Consider the following 20400-nt stretch of genomic DNA (forward strand, 5'->3'; position numbering starts at 1 on the left):
TAGCAGACAGATACCAATTGAAAACGTCTCTAAGACTTGACCCTCCTTTATCTACAGACTTCATAGCCGGCTTTTAGAGTACATGACAATTACGGGACTAGTGCAACGACCCTACTGACTGGCGGCGCCACCGAGTCGAGTTTCAAATATACAACCACTTGCTTATTATTAGACCAGCATCCTACGTCGAAGCTAAGTTGAAGGTTTTCTCCGACATCTTTGACTAAAAAAAGGTCTAATCAGTATATATAAGGGGGCCTTCTAAACACCATAAACCCTGGCTCATGTGACCTTCTTTAATCTGCATATTTTTAATCTGAACTGTACATACCCAACAAACGTTTTTGATTAATAGTAGCTTATTCAACCGTTGTATAACTAATTACTAGGTAACAGACGCTTAATAAGCTGTTATACAACAAACATGTTTGTTGGGTAGCGGCTACCCGGCCATTGAGGACTTCCCTTTATAAAATTTGTGGCTCTGAATGAGGTCAAAGTTACTTTTAACGGGTGACAGCTAAAATTTTGGAATTTTTTGAGGCCCCTATACACCACAACAAACGAGCTCAGAGAGAAATGAGAGTATGTATGTGTTAGCTTTCTCTCTCTTTTTTTTGTCAATATTTTTTATTTTGTTCATGCTTACCTTGTTTTGCTTAAAATGACGTCAAAACAAGAAGCATTTCGAGAGCGCGTTGTACACTTCAACGAACTGCCACAGAAATCTCGGCAAAAAGTATACGGTACCACATTCAAAAAGCGAATATGTTGCGGCTTCGACTGTTTACCATATCCTGAGATGCCCAACAACTATTCGCAAGCTCTCTGGTTTTGGCTATCAATTAAGATGCAGCAGACGAATGTTTGAAGAAAATTTTGATCCCGTTTCTACAAAAACATCATGCAGATGGACAATACGTGTTTTGGCCAGATAGAGCATCATCGCATTACGATAACGACAAAAAACACAATCGTTCCTGAATACCCATTCGATCCCATTTTTACCCAAAAACCACGACCCGAAAAATCTGTCTCAGTGCGCCCAATCGAAGATTTCTTCGGGATTTTGAGTTCCTTGCTGTACAAAAATAACTGGAGAATCACGAATGGCAAAAAGGTGATTGGTAGAATCAAAAGAAGCATTCGCAAAGTTGACATGACGGCCGTACAACCCTCCTGTTTCGACGTCAAACGAAAGCTTCGCCGAACAGCCGATTATGGACTGTTTTCAAATGTACACTAATTTTTTTTTAACAATGGATAATGTATCTTTAATTTCGGTAGATCAGATCTTCTTCAGGTACCTTTGTCCTTTTTTTACAGCTTGAGAAAAAAAATCCAAAATTTTAGTTGTCACAGTACATAATTTCTCTGTTAATTTAAGGCTTGATCTTAGCATTTCATGCAAGGTAATGGAATCAATTCACTTATTCACTTCATCGATATAGACTAATGATCAATTTAACATTGTTTCTGTAATTAAAAATTTCCGCTGCGAGCAGGGGGAAAGTGTATTTATCGAAATATACAATTGTCGCCTATATCTACAAACTTCTTTGAAGACGCCCAGTGTCATTTACGAAGTTCTGTGATAAAACGTTAATTGGACGCGTAAATCATAGTTAAATGAGGAAAACTCCTATTGCTTGGCATTTTTAAGGAATTGTTTCATATGAAAGAGAGGCTTTTGAGACAGAAATGAGAACTATGCAACCTTACAGGTAATTATTTATTCTAATAATCCAAGTTTCATACAAAATACACGAATATTTACAATTGTGAAGAAGGAAATGTATGTCACTCATTTTATTCATTAGTTTGCGTAAAATTCGACTAAAACTGAACGTGATCGAATTATCACATTCATTACCACTATTCTCCATTCTATCTTGTACACTAAGGACTTATAGCAATGTGTTCTTCCATTAACTAAATCTTATTCTTGCAATATAGATATCGTTCGTTACAGTGAATGTAACTTGTCTGCTGTGTATTACAAGATGTTTCCTCAGTATAATGATTTATTTTAGATTTGTTTCTTTTGTTGTGCATCCATTTGGTGCTGAGTTCACAGTAAGTTTTAAGTCAAATAAAATTGATATTATTTTAACCGTAAACTCTTTGATCTACCAACAATTTAATTTTTAATCGGTACAAGCACTTCTCTGTAGTCAACATTTTAAAATTTATTCTTGAACATGATATTATTAGTTCGACTAATCAGCAAAGCGCCATTGAAATATGATTCCCTTGCCGAAGTTACAAAACCAGCAATAGAAGTTTTGAATAAATTGCTCATGTGACGACCAGACATCAAATTCACTCAACATCACGTTTTTAAATCGCGCCAAACTACGCACTGCAGTGCGTCAAAAACGTTGGTGAAACGTTGTTCGTTGAATATCTTGAACCGATTACGAGTCAACTACTGCAGAGCTTATCGATGATGATCGCGAATGCTTATCAAGGGGTATTCTGAAATATAATTACGTTAATGTCATGAAAATAAATCCTCATAGGTTCAGAACAAGATATCACACGGACGACGGAAAATTTACAGCAAAATCCTTTAAATCCAATGTATAGCAGTAATTCACCGCACACAAGTGGGCAGATTCACCGGGAAAAATACGTTTAGCTCGATCAAACTGGCCAGTATCAAAAAGACGGCGTACATAATCAGACAGGCATTGCCAACTCGTCGGTCCAGTTTGAATTTGTTCCAGGAGAAAGCCACATAAAGCATCAGCAGCGTCGATAGTAGGGAAATTGCCGAGTACTCCAAACCAGCCGAGTTTATACCGACCCAGTGATGACCTGGCTGAATCGGTGAGAAAGCTGCCTTGATAAACCAGGGCAAACCTAGGCAAAGCAGAATATCAAATGTATTCGATCCAATTGAGTTGCTAATCCCCATAGATCCATGGCCTGAAATTTAAGTAAACGATTAAATGGTGAGTTCAATTTATGATTAGATCTAGATCTACGTAATGCTTGAGGACTTACCCTGCTTTGCAACTATTACGCTTGAAACAGCTTCTGGTACACTGGTACCGGCAGCCAGAAAAGTGATTCCCATCACGGAATCAGGAATTTTGAGCGTGTCACCTGAAATCAGTTAAATTGGTAACAGTTAAGAAAGTTTCGAGTTTTTCGTTTTATCAAACGTGTCTTTATCATGGTCATAGCATAATTCTCAGATATAAAATGTTACGTTCTAGTATTTTTATCGAGGCAATTTGGGGAACCCCCATCTGGTATCGACTTTATTGCGCCACAGCGAGTGATTCATTTGTTTTCAATCCGCCGATTTATGGATTCGAGAGTATTATGGCTGTTCTTTTTTTATAAAAATATCACAGCGGGTGACTTAAAATATAGTGACTAATTATTTCTTTGACGTATGAACCCATTTTTAGCCAGCATACCTGCTAAGCTCCTGAACACAGCAACTTTGAGAAACTTGCCACGCGCTGAAGAAGGTAACGAAACTGGAATACGCGTATTCGTGACGATGGATAGGTAGTAGAACCGAAAGAAATTCATTTTCAATTTGTTCTCGATTATTCTACCAAGAGGCCCGAAAATAATTTTAATTATTCTGCACTTTGTAATGTTTGTGAATGCTTCAAAATAAGTAATAGAGTGTTTATGTTCGTTGTAAAAATTTCAAAATCAGTTTTAAATTATTTATTCATCCATTGCACCCTTTGAACTTGCTGCTCATCAAAAATATAGAATAAGAATAATACCTATATCAGCTGGAAGTTATCTCTCAGGTAAAGGGTGTAAAATTGCAACAAATGAATGAACAATCATGAAACAATTAAGGGGAAACCGATGGCTCAAAGATGGCTGGATAAATGGCTACCGTTTGAGGCATGTATTGTTTTGTGCCTTAAAAACATCTGTATTGGCAGAGCACGCTTTCGCCACGTAATCAGTGCTTCGGGATGTTTGTAGTTGGTGCGGTTGGCTGCGGATCAGCTGTGTTTACATTTGCAAGCTCTGCTATTTGACATATATTACTAATACTAATGCAACATTCAAAAACACGTTTAGGTTTTCAACAAACACATGAGATGTACAGTACAGTGTTTGTCGCTCTAATACAATAACGTGAGCCACTTTCGGTTTCTCCTTAAACTTAGTTTTTATTTTATTAGATTTCGCCTCCGTATCCGAATGCCGATACTTTGGCGTTAACCCCATCTTGCACAACCTCAAAAGCAACATGGTTTGCATATTTACCCATACTTTCTTCATTGCTTCAACTGTTTTGACTATTTTAGGATGTTTCAGAAGCTTCTGTTTCATAATAGCCTGGTATTTCTAGATTTGCCGCAGCACCGGGGTGAGAGGTTATGATCTTTCGGCATAAAATCGACATTATTTGCCTTTCGCCACTCCAGCGCAGCCTTTGCACAACGGCATGAAGTCAAATTGTACCAGAAGACCGTAGGACAGTAGTGAGACTTCAGAAGAGAAAGAAATCGCTTTTGGAGACACTTCTTCAAACACACCTGTCTATGCTTATGGATCCTGGGGTCGCGAAAGGTGTGCTCCGCTTTCCACATGAACAAATTGCTTGCCAATCAAGAATTTCTTGGCAAAGTTCGACATTTTCTGTTTCCGGAGGTTCTCTGGAACATCAAACTTATCCTTCGCAGTAGGTAGAATTTGGGATTCTCAACTTCTTACCGTTGGCACGACAGCGGTGACAGATTCTGATTTACGATGTACTTGTGCAGAACTTTTTCGCAAACGAGTTGTTCTTTCGACGGCATTTTTTATATCTTTGTGCACCTGATAAAAAGACAACAACACAGTATAAACAATGCACTTTGAACTTTCTCCAAGCAAATTTTCTGTTGATTTTACACAACGGTTCAAAAGTTAGAGCAATTCGAGTGTGTTGCAATTTAACCGTGGACACCCTTTAAGCTCGGACACCAAAACCGTATGCTGACAGGGAAGCCCTGCTTTGCCATCCTTAGCAATCTGTTCCCATGTCAGAAGCGGTTCGTGATGTGACGGTGGCTCCACTGCAAGGAAGAACATCGTTTCATCAACCTAGTGAACGTATATGCACTATATGTTAGGAGCGGCTCATGATAGCGTTTGATCCGGAGCGACCGAATTAAAGCTGCCTGCTGTTTCGACCTCTACAGCCAATATGGCAATTCCATCGCATTACGAGACTCGATAGCGTTGCCCTAATAAAGGAACCTACCTACGTACAGCAACTTCGAACAACCAAGAAAATTCGATTCGATGTTTTTCGAGCATCTAGAACCTCAAAAGTACGGCATAGTGGCAGTACTGATTCTGTCGTAACACTGAAAAACTATAATTTTACCTAAGTGGAGTAGCCTCCAACGAGCTAAAAATAGGCTTTGAAGTGGAGGCCAGTTCTTCAGGAACGACATAGAGAATGTGTACTGCCCCGCGAAGATAGACCCCACGATGAGATGCTAATGTTCTACGGGCAGCTGGAGAAACCATACGACGACAGTTCGATAACGGCCAGGAATGTATCAAGCTTCTCGAAGGTTCCCGACCTCCCGAGGCCTAGTGATTAGAAGCACTTTCCTTCCCGCCAAGCTACTTACAAGGATGGTAAATGGTTGAATAATGCGCTCCAGAACTATCACGAAGTTCCACAGCCTCTTATTTAGCAACTCCTATCTCTACCTCCTCGTGGTACCATCCGGGATACGCTCCTTAGTGGAAATCGGACAACCGGTGGAAACTAGGGTCGTATGCGGACAGAGAAGGGGGCACTCATGCGAAAGCTGAGTGTAAACTCTCCGCCTGCAAATGACGGATCTCGGTAGAAGCATGTTCGATGAACCTGAAAATACCGAGAACCTGAGCAGAGGGTCCAAAGCCCTAAAAGGAGGATGGTTTTAATAGCTATTATCCATGCCTAAAAGTAAAAACATGAATGGATAAACCCCTAATCCAAGGTGTCATGCGACCCGTGCCGAGGGATGAATGGTGGGGGGGTTCTATAAATACTCAGCCTCAAACGGAGCCTGTGGAGTACCAGAGCGCCCTCCACAGTAATCAGCCCTTACCGCATCATGAGGGGCTCTGATGTGGCGGACTTTTCTTTCCCCTCAACTCGTGGGATTCTTATGGAAGACAAAATCAAAAATACAACAAGTGTGGATACGGTGGAAAACCCGTTCGCTAGAGGAGGCATCCAGCGTTCTCCACCAAGGGTGGAGAAGGATGCAACTAGGAGCGCTAGTGTGGGTGGCAAAGGCAGCGGTATGCCTACCACGCCGGACACAGCGATGAACGGCCCAGCGCTTATCAGGGCGATGGAGAAAAATAGAGACGCTGTACCTAAAGTGGTAGCAGCGTCACAGCAGCTCGAGGTAATAATCGAGTTTACGTCAGGTCGCGGCAATTTCTCCAAGGACCAGCGACCAAAACGCACAACGACCTCGTGGCGCGTGCAGGAGAGGCTAAGAAGGTGACCGTGAATGCGTCGAAGGCAGTACAAACGGACGCTTGCCCGTTGACGGAGTGTCGTAACGCGGCCCAGGAGGCTACGGAAAGTGCTACCAGTAGCGGTAAGGCATCCGCCAAGCGCCCGAGACAGTCCCCGGGGGATAGCACCCCTGGCGGACCGAAAAAACGCCTGATCGGTAAAAGCCCTCAGGCTAGCGGGTTGGCAGAGCTAACCGATGAACCAGCGGGAAGCTCCAAGACAGGTGGCCCGTGGACCGAGGTTAGGGCCAAGAGAAAAGGCGGAGGAGGCTCCAGTAAAAAAACTGCTCGACCTAAACCGGCAAGAAAGCGAGCGAAGAAGGGCGACGCTCTTATCCTGAAAACCGACGGGTCGAAATACTCGGAGGTTCTGAAGGCCATGAGAGGAGACGCCCTACTCAAGGATCTGGGCGCGGACGTACGGAGCATCCGCCGCTCACGCACGGGCGATATGATCCTCGAGTTAAAGAAGGACGCCACAAAGAAGAGTTCCGCATACAAGCCCATAGCGGAAGGAGTGCTCGGGGACGGAGTGAAAGTACGTGCTCTCACACCAGAAGTAACTCTCCAGCTTAAGAACCTGGACGAGATCACCGAAGTGCGTGAGGTCGTACAAGCTCTCAAAGAGCAAAGTGGAGTGGTGGTGGCAACCGAGGCGGTTCGCCTACGCAAGGGTCCGGCCGGGACCCAGGTAGCCACCATACGACTTCCGCTGATTGACGGAAACAAAGCCCTGAAAGCTGCTAGGCTAAAAGTGGGGTGGTCGGTATGCCCACTGAGCGTGTCCAAGCAGTCGGAAGCTTGCTTCCGGTGTTTCGAGCACGGACATAAAGCCTGGAACTGCAAGGGGCCAGATAGGAGCCAGTTGTGCAGGAGATGTGGCAGTGCTGGCCATAAAGCAAAGGACTGCGCGGAGCCTCCTAAGTGCCTGATCTGTACCGGTAAACGGGACGCAAAGCACGTAACGGGAGGTCCAAGGTGCCCGGCCGGTGTGCCGGCGACTAAGCCACGTTCATAGTACAAGTGACACAACTCAACCTGAACCACTGCAGCACAGCTCAGCAGCTGTTACACCAAGCAGTTTCTGAGTCAGCAATGGACATTGCCATAGTCTCGGATCCATATCGCGTCCCTGCCGGAAACGGCAACTGGGTCTCGGATAGGTCTGCGACGGCGGCTATATGGACAACAAGCAGGTTCCCGGTTCAGGAGGTTGTGTCAACTGCAGACGAGGGATTTGCGGTTGCCAAAGTGGGTGGAGTGTTCTACTGCAGTTGTTATGCTCCGCCGAGTTGGTCTATCGAGCAGTTTACGCGGATGGTAGACCGAGTATCAGTTGTGCTGACTGGTTTAACGCCGGTGGTTGTGGCGGGCGACTTTAACGCTTGGGCGGTAGAGTGGGGAAGTCGTCGCACGAACCATAGGGATCGGATTCTGCTTGAAGCTCTGGCAAAGCTCAACGTAGATCTGGCCAACGTCGGCAACACAAGTACCTTCAGTAGGAACGGTGCGGAGTCTATCATCGACGTGACTTTCGGCAGTCCTGGTCTGATAGGAGACTGGCGGGTAGATAATGGCTACACTCACAGTGACCACCAGGCGGTCCGCTATGGTGTCGGTCAGATAACGAGGCGGCAGGCGGCGAGTAGGGCCAACACTCCAACCACCCGTGGATGGAAGACATCATACTTCGATCCCGAAGTATTTGTGGAAGCGATCCGGAGAGAGTGCGGTGATCGCGGTATGCCCGATCCGAACGCTGATCATTTGGTTGAGGTACTGTCGCGAGCATGTGACGCTACCATGCCTAGGAAAGGTTGTCCTAGGTATGGCAGGTCACCGGCTTACTGGTGGACAGATGAATTTGCGGAACTCCGCGGAGCGTGCTTTCGTGCGAGGAGAATTATGCAAAGAGCTCGTTCGGATGAAAGCAGGGCTGAATGTCGAGTAGCACTTGTTGCTGCACGCGCAGCGCTTAAGAGCGGGATAAAAGCTAGTAAACGAGCCTGCTTTGAAAGGTTATGTGCTAGTGCCAATGCGAACCCGTGGGGTGATGCCTACAGAGTCGTAATGGCAAAGACCAAGGGTGTGATGGCGCCCGCTGAGCAATCGCCAGAGATGCTGGAGCGGATCATCGAGGGCCTCTTTCCGCGCCACGAGCCAAGGCCCTGGTCCCAGGCCGCTGAGTCGTCCCACGGCCGACGTTCCAGTATCTCAGACCATAGCGTAGGATGGTCGGCCTCCCAGCCGAACATCCAAAGTAACGTGGGCGACGGCGGTTTGGAGGTCGGGGAGGAAGTGACGGTTACGAACGAGGAACTCATTGATATCGCTAAATCCCTAAAGGTGAGCAAGGCACCGGGGCCAGACGGTATCCCGAATATGGCCATTAAAGCGGCTATTTTAGAGGCTCCCGAATTATTCGGGGCAGTAATGAATAGATGCCTGGAAGCTGGCCACTTCCCGGACAGATGGAAGCGACAGAACCTGGTCCTATTGCCGAAGCCGGGAAAACCTCCGGGTGTCCCCTTGTCATATAGGCCGATCTGTCTACTCGATACTACCGGCAAGGTGCTGGAGAGGGTTATCCTTAACAGACTCGTACAGTACACGGAGGGTACAAACGGTCTGTCAAGGAACCAATTCGGCTTCCGAAAAGGCAAATCTACAGTGGATGCCATCTTGTCTGTCACTAAGACAGCCGAGGTGGCAATCCAGCCCAAGAGGACAGGTATTCGTTATTGCGCAGTTGTCACGCTCGACGTGAGAAATGCGTTTAATAGCGCTAGCTGGGACTCCATAGCCAGCTCGCTTCGGAACGTCCAAGTGCCGGTGTCGCTGTACAGAATTCTGGAAAATTATTTCCAGAATCGTGTGCTATGCTACAACACGGAGGAGGGTCAGAAATGCGTTCCAATCACCTCAGGGGTTCCGCAAGGTTCCATACTGGGCCCGGTGTTGTGGAACGTCATGTATGACGAGGTGTTGAAGCTAAAGTTTCCGGTAGGGGTGGCGATTGTCGGCTTTGCGGACGATATCACCTTGGAAGTCTACGTTGAATCTATCAGAGAGGTTGAGTTGACGGCTGCCCACTCTATAAGCATTGTTGAAGATTGGATGCGATCCAGGAAACTGGACCTAGCGCATCATAAAACAGAGGTTATCGTGGTTAACAACCGCAAGTCTGTGCAGCAAGCAAATATCAGTGTCGGGGACTGCACTATTTCGTCAATGCGGTTCTTAAAACTCCTTGGAGTCATGGTCGATGACAAGCTCAAGTTCGGGAGCCACGTCGACTATGCCTGCAAGAAGGCTTCCACAGCTATTTCGGCATTGTCTCGTATGATGTCTAATAGCTCTGCGGTATATGGCAGCAAGCGAAGGCTTTTAGCCAACGTGGTCCAGTCCATACTCAGGTATGGCGGGCCGGTGTGGTCATCGGCGTTAGGTACCAAAAGCTATCTCGCCAAGCTGGAAAGCACCTATCGTCTCATGTGCTTAAGAGTGGCGAGTGCGTACCGCACAGTTTCACATGACGCAATCTGCGTCTTAGCGGGTATGATGCCTATTGGTATCATCATCAGCGAGGACGTAGAGTGCTTCAACCAACGTGGAACTAGAGGCATACGGAGTACCACAAGATCGGCCTCGATGATCACATGGCAGCGGGCATGGTCTGATTCCACAAAAGGCCGGTGGACACATAGACTTATCCCGGAACTATCCGGATGGGTCAACAGGCGTCATGGCGAAGTCAACTTCCACCTGACACAGATTCTGTCAGGGCATGGTTGTTTTAGACAGTATCTGCACAAATTTGGGCATGCGGAGTCCCCCGAGTGTCCCGAATGCGCGGACGTTGAGGAAACTGCAGAACATGCTTTCTTCATATGCCCTCGTTTCGAGGGCGTGAGAAGCAACATGATGGCAGTTAGCGGACAGGACACTACTCCGGATAACTTAGTCCAAAGGATGTGTTCTAGCTCGGACGTCTGGGGTGCGGTCAATGCGGCTGCTACCCAGATCGTACTTGAGCTACAAAACCGCTGGAAAGCCGATCAACGGCGAATAAACAGCCTAACTACCATAGTCCAGTAGTTATCTAAGAGCGTGCGTTAAGCACAATAGCCCCTCCCTGAAGTAATACCGATAAGGTGGTTCCAGGGGGGATTGAGGCTGGAGACTCGAGTAGGGTTTTAGTGGGTCTGGATCTTCACGATCTTCACGAGATACCAAACCCCACTCCCTGAGCTGTCTTCTCAGGTGTCTGATAGCAGATTTCCCTACTCGTTAAAAAAAAAAAAAAAAAAAAAAAAAGCTACTTACAAGACGCTCCAAACCATATTGTCCCTTTTGCAGACGTAGGGGACGGTAGAGAAAACAATGAAACAAGGATATTCATACAGAACGGAAGCAAGGCTTGAAGGGGAAAGAGCGAAAAATTAGGTAAGTCATTGAAGCAATGCTTGAGAAGTTATGTACCGCAACCGTTTATCCAAGCTATAATTGGAGCCAATTCTAACCTCCCAGTTGACTTACCCTCTCATTATACTTCGAGGTACGACGCTGGTCTAACAAGTCAGTCATCGTATGTACCCGCAATTATCCTGTACAATTACAGCTGCCTGCGAAGTCTGTCGTATAAAAACAGAAGGTTAAGTTTCTATAACGGAATGTAGGCTATCTAGGCTTTGCTTTTCTATAACCGGATTCGAACCCCCTCGACCTCCCACATAGCCTGGCCAATTTTGAGCACTCTATCTCTTTCTTTCGCACTATTCTGTGACGTTGCTGATGTCGGTAATGTAACGTATACGCGTACCGTCGGTAATGTAATGAATAAACTATCTCTGCTTCTCTTATTGTACGACGTATAAGTAACGTTCTTCGGAATTATGGCATATGAAACAGTTCTCGTTGGTGAATGGCTTGGTAATGCGTAACGTCGGTGTATCGTATAGCTGTAGATATAAAGTAGACCCCGCAGTGGTCCTTAGCATCTTATCCAACAACTCATATCCCTAGCTTCTCGCGGTACCAGCCGGAACACGAGCAATCTTAGCGGAGATCGTTAGTCTGTGACGAAAGTTAGGATTCATGGGCCGGGTTATCATCCGATATCTAGAAAATATCCATTAGGAAACCGCCGAAGTTAATCTTCCCTGCCTCCTCGAAAGTGAACTTTAACTAAATATAAACTAAGATGTCAATCTAATTATGACTATCAAAACTTACCAATGATAGTTATCATCCAAGCAACTACATATGACAGAGAACCGATCCAAACGATGCACATAATGAATGTCAATGGAAACCAGTTCTTAAACCGCGGCTTCTCACAGTTCGGGATCGTGAACACAAACAACAGATAGATTGGCCACGTGATGATCCACGAAAACTGTCGAAATTTGCTTTGTTTCGCGGGATATTTGAACAGTTGAAACTCCTCCTCCTTTTCATCATCCTCGCTTGGATCCGATCCCACGGTGCCGTTTTCCGCGGCCATTGAGTCCTTTCCGGACCCATTTCCATTTAGCGATTGCTTAACAGATTCGGCACTATTTGACGATAACGGCGGGGTGGTAGGGCTAGGTGGTGGCGGTGGCTGATCGGTATCTTCCACGCTTGCAGCTTCATTCGAACTACTCCCGCTGTGACGATGTTTATTTTGCTGTTGATGCTGCAAATTTTGCTGCTGATCGCTAAGCACAGTTGCCGCCGCAAGGGCCACTCCAGGAACCGCCATCATGACGCCACCTCCCCCGCTGACACTGATCGCTTTAATTTGCATCTCCAGATCCGATGACGTCAATTCATTGTTGCTCGAGTCGATATGGGTAACGTTCTTCAAATTACCGTTCTGCTGGAAATGACTGATACGTAGCGGAAGATGCGCTTCAACTGCCTCTGTGGAGGATGGTGACCGGAAAAGAAGAGAAATGAATGAAAAGTAAGACAACTGTTTATATTAAGGTCAATGCGAATTGATTAAGAAAAATTGTACTCTCATCCCGGGTCCAATGACTACATCCACGTGAGCCAGTGTATAAAGCGAAGAGCTAATGGGTTTAACGTCATAGGTTGTATGAAGTTTTCAACAAAACGCTTAGTGCAATATTGTTTATAGCTAGATATAAATATAGACCAATAGGAAGGAAACAACATAAATGTTGATTAATCAATTTTACCTTGCTCTCTGCTGGAGATTGATTTTATACTACTAAATGCATCTTGTGACCTTCGACTGCGAGCGTGCTTTACTCCATCTGTGCATCACCACCAATAATCCAGCATAAGGTGCAAATGAGGATGTGTGTGAATAGGTGCATAAATTAAAAAAGAAAAAAATTCAATTAGGTCCATTCCACAACCATTGCCAATGTATCACCTGGTCGTTTTCGGCACAGCATGACCAAGAAACCTACCTCGAGCACATTTCTGAAACGCCTTGTCGTAGTACATAACAGCAATATATACAATGTACAGCAACACCAGGATCAGCGCTTCGTACCATTCGACCCGTTCGTCGTGTATGATACATATCAGTATTGCCACCGTAATGCCGTACGCCAGGCAATCCCTCGTCAGTGGCCACCAATCGAGTGGAACTACCTGAAATACAATTTAGCCTGTGCTATGAGTTGAGAAAAAATGTACCACCACAAGCCATGTAGAAGAAACGCTTCGCAGAGCTAGCTAATGCCTACCATCCCGGCACCGATCCCGCAGCAGGCAGCCACCGCTAGGATATTGAAAACGGCAGACCCCACGATGGTGCCAACGCCGATGTCTCCCTCGGTGATAAACGTCCCGATTACGTTGACAAACAACTCCGGCGCCGACGTCGCCGCTGCCATAAAAGTCGCCCCAGCCACGTCGTTCGACATGTTTAACGCTGTAAAAGACCAGAAGAATATCTTACCGGAAGGATAGAGTCTGTTACTAACTGTACTTTTTTTTTCGGTAAGCTGAAATTGTCATCTGTACATCGATCGAACCGACTGACTCTTATATTCACTTTTATCAAAACCGCTGAATTGAAAAATAAACATAAATAAAAAACAACGAGATTGTAAGGATAATATAGCTGGCCGGTCCAAAAACATAAACGATTCAAATGTGTATAAACCTTTCTTTTCACTTTACCGAATTGAAACATTGCATGGGTTGGTTGTCAAAGCTTCAGAAAATTTGCTGAATGTTGAAAAACTGATAACAGCGAGGTAAATCTAGTGCCAAATTGCTGATAAAAGATGTGGGTTTAACAGTTGTAATTAATTTTCGTCTGCGTGCTTCCCAACGCACGAATTGAGAAGGACGATTACAATACATCCATTTATAAAAACATTCGTTATAACGCCATGCAGTGTTATTCCTCAAAGAAGCCTTTTAATACCTTATTTACAGCGAAAAGTATTAACTTCTAACGAAAATCGAATGTTCTACTGGAATCTATAGTGATATTAGAAATTGATGAAAATTTGAGAAAGTAATTGAGGAAAAGCTATCGCAGGGCTGAAACAGTCCGTGACATTACAACGGCGAAAGCGTCATTTATTCTCAAAGGGGCATTTTACACCGTTTTCCCCTAAATATCTTTTTTAAAACATTATATAACGAGAATAACATTTGCTGGGACCTGTTTGAGTAGTGGTGAGAGGGGAGCAAAGAGTAGAAGAGAGGATGCGGGTGCTTGGAATTTGTGATTGTTGATATCATTCCTACTGCAAACAGCTTTAATGTTGATCCCAAATTATGTCAAAATTTTGCCGTGTGGATTGCTCCATGTAGTGCCTCTACTTATATCGACCTACTTCCTGTAGTCAATTCTTCTTCCGTACTAGCGAAAAATATATCCGTATATGTGTGTTGAGAGTTAACGGCAAATTCTTCAACTACAAACTAATCAGTGTATACGCACCGACATATGATAAAGCCGATGATGCTTAGGTCTACGACAGACTCGAGAAGACCTAAGGGGTTTGCCTAAAACATGCGTGAAAATAACCATCGAAGATGCAAATGCGCAGATCGTAAGAGAGGAAATCTTCCATCCTGTCATTTGAAGATACAGCCTTCATCTGTCGACCAATTCCAATGGTCTGAGGCTCATAAATTACACCGCGACTAGAGGAATGGTCTTCTGTAGCCCCAACTTTTCACGTCTGAATATTCGGAAACACACCTAGAGGCATCCAAATGTAGACTTTAGCTCTCAGATCGATCATTTCTTGATTAACGATCGACCCATGTCAGATGTCAACGATGTTTCACTACAATTCAACATCCTGCAATTGACGGCGCTGGTATGGCAGCAGAATACAGAAGAAAGCTTGATCAACGAATCCCAGAACAGCTGGAACAAAGGAAAGATATAAAAGAGCTGTGGAGATATCTCCAAGGATCAAACAACTGCAAGAGAGGTGGTACGCACGACACGTGCAAGAATGCGGAGCAACAGGTTGGATGCCGAATGCCAGAAAGTGACAGATGAGAACAGCCAAACCAGGAGGTACGTGCTCCCTGCGGCTACACGTCAGAACAGGTATAGAGAGGTATAGAGAAACTAGACCTATGGAAAAAAGAACCCACCGTCTAAAAATACGCGAGTACATGGAGAACGTGATCGCCGGCGCAGTGGAGAGAGACTCGCCAATAGCGACACGCGGAATTTCTACAAAACGGTGAGGGGCATGAATTTGTCTATGCCTGACATGGGCAATTATAGTGCTGGCAACCTGGTTACTGATAAAACAGCGGTGCCAACCAGGAGGAAGGAACTAGGAAGCACTACTAGATGTTGTTGGATGGGGAGGTAAACACGGTGATCAGAAGAAACAGGATAAAGGGCCAAACAGAATACTGTGTCAACACGTCCGTCAGCGTTATTCTGACAGTTTTCCCTTGGGTTTACTGTCAAATTGACGCTAACGGATGCGTTAACGCAGCTTTCTGTTTGGGCGTTAAGAATTGTGAGCGATGACCAAGCTGAGGAGCCACCAACACAAGAGAAGGTAACGAAGGCAATAAGTGAGCTAGAAACGGCAGGGCTGCAGGAAAGAACGGCATCATGGCTGAAATTCAAAAAGCGGGGAGCAAGCGGCTGTACGGAGCAATTCAACGGATCTTTGTCAGGATCTGGGAGGAAGAGTAAAAGCGGGTTAAGTGGTTGGACGGCCTCATTTGCCCTATTTTCAAAAAAGTACATCGTGAAATAACTATTGAGGCATTACAATGCTCAATTGTGCCTATAAGGTCCGTAACCTGTTCTGTAGAATGAGACCGTTAACGAAGTTCTTCTTCGACCAGTACCAGGCTGGTTTGCGTGAGGGTCGCTCCACGACGACTCAGATGATTACCCTACGTCAGTTACTAGACAAGTTCTGGGAGTACAACTTTCAGACGCTTCATCTGTTTATGGACTTTAAGGCAGCATAAGATTCAGTCAAACGAAATTAGCTGTGGCAGATAATTCTAGAACATGGTTTTCGGGCGAAACTAATTACGCTGATTCGTGCTACGCTGGATAGGTCAAAATCATATGACAGAATGGCGAGTGGTTGGTAAACGGCTGGATAATGCGGAATATAGACCCCATAGTGGTCGTTAGCCTCTTATCCAGCAACTTCGATCCCGACCTCCTCGTGGTACCAGCCGGAATACGAGCAACCTTAGCGGAGATCGGGTAACCAACCCCGGTGGAAACTAAGGTCGTATACTAACCGGGAAGGAGGTATAGTGAGTCTCGGCACTATAAGATGGCAGCCCCATCACGAGACTCGGTAGTGTTGCCCCAGTACGGCTACACCCCTAAATTAAACATAAACTAACAACATTCAAGCATATACGGAGCGGAATATTCGGCATCGACCTAGGCGACGGAATAAGGACGACGAATGGAGACTCGGGACTTGGAACTGCAGATCGCCAAATTTCGCAGGTTGCGAGCGGGTGCTGATTGAACAGCTGGAACCCCGCAAACTCGGCATCGTAGCTCTGCAGGAAATCTGTCGCAAAGGAGAGAAAGTATGGAAGATCCGTGGCGGAAAGGCCCAGTTTTACCAGACCGGTGGCGCAACCAACGAACTGGGAACGGGCTTTGTAGTGCTGGGCGGAATGCAGGATCGCGTGATTGATTGGAAGGCGATCAACGAGAGAATGTGTGTATTGAGGATAAAGGGCCGTTTCTTCAATTATAGCAACATTAACGTGCACTGCCCGCACGAAGGTAGACCCGACGATGAGAAAGAAGCGTTCTACGCGAGGCTGGAGGCAACGTACGACAGCTGCTCGTCACGTGACATCAAGATCGTCATCGGGGATATGAACGCCCAGGTCGGTAGGGAAGAAATGTATAGACCGGTGGTAGGACCCCATAGCCTGCACACCGACACAAACGATAACGGCCAACGATGTATGAACTTCGCAGCTTCCCGAGGCCTGGTGATCCGAAGCACCTTTTCCCGCGCAAGGATATCCACAAAGCCACCTGGAGGTCACCTGACCAACGTACAATGAACCAAATTGACCACGTTCTCATAGAGGGCCGGTTCTTCTCTAACATAACGAACGTACGCTCCCGTCGGGGTGCGGAGATTGATTCTGACCATTACCTAGTAGCAGTACATGTGCGCTCAAAGCTGTCCACCGTATACCGGACACGTCAAAGCCGCCCTCCTCGGCTGAACATCAGGCAGCTAGATAACCCACAAGCTGCCGAGAACTACGCGCGAGTACTGAATGAGGCACTGCCTTCTTCCGAGGAGTTAGGTGCTTCAAACCTCGAAGACGGTTGGGGCAGAATACGCTCGGCCATCGGAGAGGCCGCTACCGCGGCACTAGGTATTGAGCCTCGGAGTATACAAAATGATTGGTTTGATGGGGAATGCCAACAAGCGGTGGAGGAGAAAAAAAATGCTTGGAAAAATTATCTAAGTATTGCCACTAGAGAGAACCTGGCCAAGTACCGACGAGCTAGGAACCAGTTGACCACGATCCTGAGGAGAAAAAAGCGCCAAAAGGAGGACAGAGATCGTGAAGAATTAGAGCAACTATTCCGAGCTAATGACACGCGCAAGTTTTATGAGAAGGTGAACCAAACTCGAAAGGGCTACACACCGAAACCTGACATGTGTAGGGATGAGGGAGGGAATCTAATTACAAACGAGCGCGAGGTGGTCGACAGGTGGAAGCAGTTCTTCGATGAACACCTCAATGGCGAAGTCGCAGAAGGAGGCGGAACGGAAATTAACCTAGGAGCGCCCATGGAAGATAGTGATGTCCTAGTACCTGATCTCCAAGAAGTCAAACGAGAAATCAGGCTGCTGAAGACCAATAAAGCCGCTGGGAAGGACCGCCTACCGGCAGAGCTTTATAAACATGGCGGAGAAACGCTAGCAAAGGCTCTAGACTGGGTTATTTCGAGGATTTGGGAGGAGGAAAAGCTACCGGAGGAATGGATGGAAGGAGTGGTTTGTCTCATCTACAAAAAGGGTGATCGGCTAGACTGCTGCAACTATCGTGGTATTACGCTGGTAAACGCCGCCTACAGGGTACTCTCACAGATCCTGTTACGCCGGCTGTCACCGATAGCACAAGGTTTCATAGGGAATTATCAGGCGGATTTCATGGGGGCTCGCGCAACTACGGACCAAATTTTTACTATCCGACAGATGTTGCAGAAATGTCGGGAGTACAACGTGCCCACGCATCACATCTTTATTGATTTCAAAGCAGCATACGATACAGTCGATCGAGACAAGCTATGGCAGATAATGCACGAATACGGTTTTCCGGACAAACTGACGCGACTGATCAGAGCTACATTGGATCGAGTGATGTGTTTCGTACGCATCTCTGGGACACTCTCGAGTCCCTTCGAGACGCGACAAGGGTTGAGACAAGGTGACGGTCTATCCTGCATGCTGTTCAACATCGCTCTTGAGGGGGTGATCCGACGAGCGGGCATCGAAACGAGAGGCACGATTTTTACCAAGAGTAACCAACTTCTAGGCTTTGCAGATGGCTTCGATATCATTGCCAGGAACTTTGCGACGGCGGAGGCAATCTACGCCAGACTGAAAGCGGAGTCTAGCAGAATTGGGCTAAAAATAAATGCGTCGAAGACCAAATACATGAAAGGAAGAGGCTCAAAGGAAACAAATGCGCGCCTCCCACGGACGGTAACCGTTGACGGCGACGAACTAGAAGTGGTAGAGGAGTTCGTGTATTTGGGATCGCTGGTGACCGCGGACAACAATACTAGTAAGGAGATCCAGCGGCGCATCCAAGCGGAAAATCGGGCCTACTTTGCCCTTCGTAAAACGCTACGATCAGGAAGCATACGCCGCCGCACGAAGCTAACAATGTACAAAACCATTATTAGACCGGTAGTTCTTTATGGACTTGAAGCCGTGACGCTGCTTACGGAGGACATACGCGCCCTTGTCGTGTTTGAGCGGAAAGTGCTGCGGACGATATTTGGCGGAGTACAAACTGAAAGCGGAGAGTGGCGGAGGCGTATGAATCACGAGCTACAGGCACTGCTTGGGGAGACTCCCATCGTACATCTAGCGAAAGTTAGCAGGCTACGGTGGGCCGTACACGTCGTAAGGATGCCGGACGACAGTGCGACGAAAATAGTCCTCTTCAACAACCCCACCGGCACCAGGAACAGGGGGGCCCAACGTGCACGAAGACTCGACCAGGTCGAAAGCGATTTGCGACTCCTGAGACGACTAGGAAATTGGGACGAGTGGCCCAAGACCGAGTTGTATGGAGACGAGTGCTTGAAACAGCACGAGCCACCCCGGCTCTATGCTGCTGAAGAAGAAGAAGAAGAAGAAGAAGAAGAATGGCGAGTGTAACCTCAACCGATTTTGTGATGTTGGATGGACTGAAGTAAGGGGATCTCTCTAGCCTGTTAATTCACCCTTGTTGCAATACGAAGAGCAAACGTGGAAAGTAACGGGATTATTGTCATGCAACCTGACATGCTTCTTGGTTTAGCGGATGATGTCAATATTATTGGAATCAACCGTAGATCAGTGGAAGAGGCCTTTAGGCCCTTCATACAGGAAGCAGCGACTTAGGGGCTTACCATCAACACCGCCTAAATGAAGTATTTGGTTGCTGACTGAGCACGTGGAAGTCCAAATGGTGTTGGTGCCGAGGAGGAGCTGGATGAGAAACGATGCGAAGTAGTGGAGAAATTCATACACCTTGGGATGCTCACGAGCTTTCACAAATTCACACGAAACTGGCGCTCTACAAAACACTAATCCTCCCAGTGGCGCTTTACAGCTATGAATCATGGACGCTAAAGAAAGCTGATTGGGGGGGTCTTGAGTTGGGGTTTTGAGTGAAAATTTCTGCGATCAATTTGGGCATTGGTGGCAAAATGGAAACTGGAATAAGGCGCAAACGCATGAATCACGAGTTTTATCAAGTATAAAAATATGCTGATATAATGAAGGTAGTACAATGTGGTAGGCTGCGATGGGCTGGGCACCTGGCCAGAATGCACGGCGAAAGAGTAGCCAAAACTATTTTCAGCAGAGAACTAGGAAAAGGTAGTAGACTTCGGGGCAGACTCCACGCCCGATAGATCTGCGCTGTCAAGGATAACGCACATTCACTGCTACCGATAGTACTAGAGGACCATAATTCGGTCGGCGCAAGATCGATAATGGACCGGCACCACTAAGCTAACGTAAACAATTACTCTCGAAAAATTTCAAGTGTATATGACGACGAAGTACTCTTTGAATCTAAACTTTCTGCCGTCCTGAACTGCATTACCACCACAACACTGAAGAAGCTCGGCAGCGGAAGGCTGCAGCTCCTATGGCACAGATCGTATTTCTCCAATCGTCATCTTAAGCGCTCTGACGGAGC

The 20400-nt window shown here is 46.3% G+C and overlaps 1 protein-coding gene across 1 annotated transcript in view; it reads right to left on the reverse strand.

Annotated features, from left to right (window-relative positions):
• Positions 1 to 2596: 2596 nt before the first annotated feature.
• LOC128734535 (sodium/potassium/calcium exchanger 5-like) overlaps positions 2597 to 20400 on the reverse strand; it is a 56144-nt gene continuing 38340 nt past the window's right edge. The window contains exons 3-8 of the mRNA XM_053828785.1: positions 13212 to 13399; positions 12930 to 13116; positions 12693 to 12770; positions 11740 to 12411; positions 3010 to 3111; positions 2597 to 2931 (exon numbers count right to left, since the gene is read on the reverse strand). Coding sequence (XP_053684760.1) covers positions 2597 to 2931; positions 3010 to 3111; positions 11740 to 12411; positions 12693 to 12770; positions 12930 to 13116; positions 13212 to 13399 — 1562 coding nt within the window. The remainder of the gene's footprint in view (positions 2932 to 3009; positions 3112 to 11739; positions 12412 to 12692; positions 12771 to 12929; positions 13117 to 13211; positions 13400 to 20400) is intronic.

Source organism: Sabethes cyaneus, chromosome 2 (assembly GCF_943734655.1).
Source record: "Sabethes cyaneus chromosome 2, idSabCyanKW18_F2, whole genome shotgun sequence".
NCBI lineage: Eukaryota > Metazoa > Arthropoda > Insecta > Diptera > Culicidae > Sabethes > Sabethes cyaneus.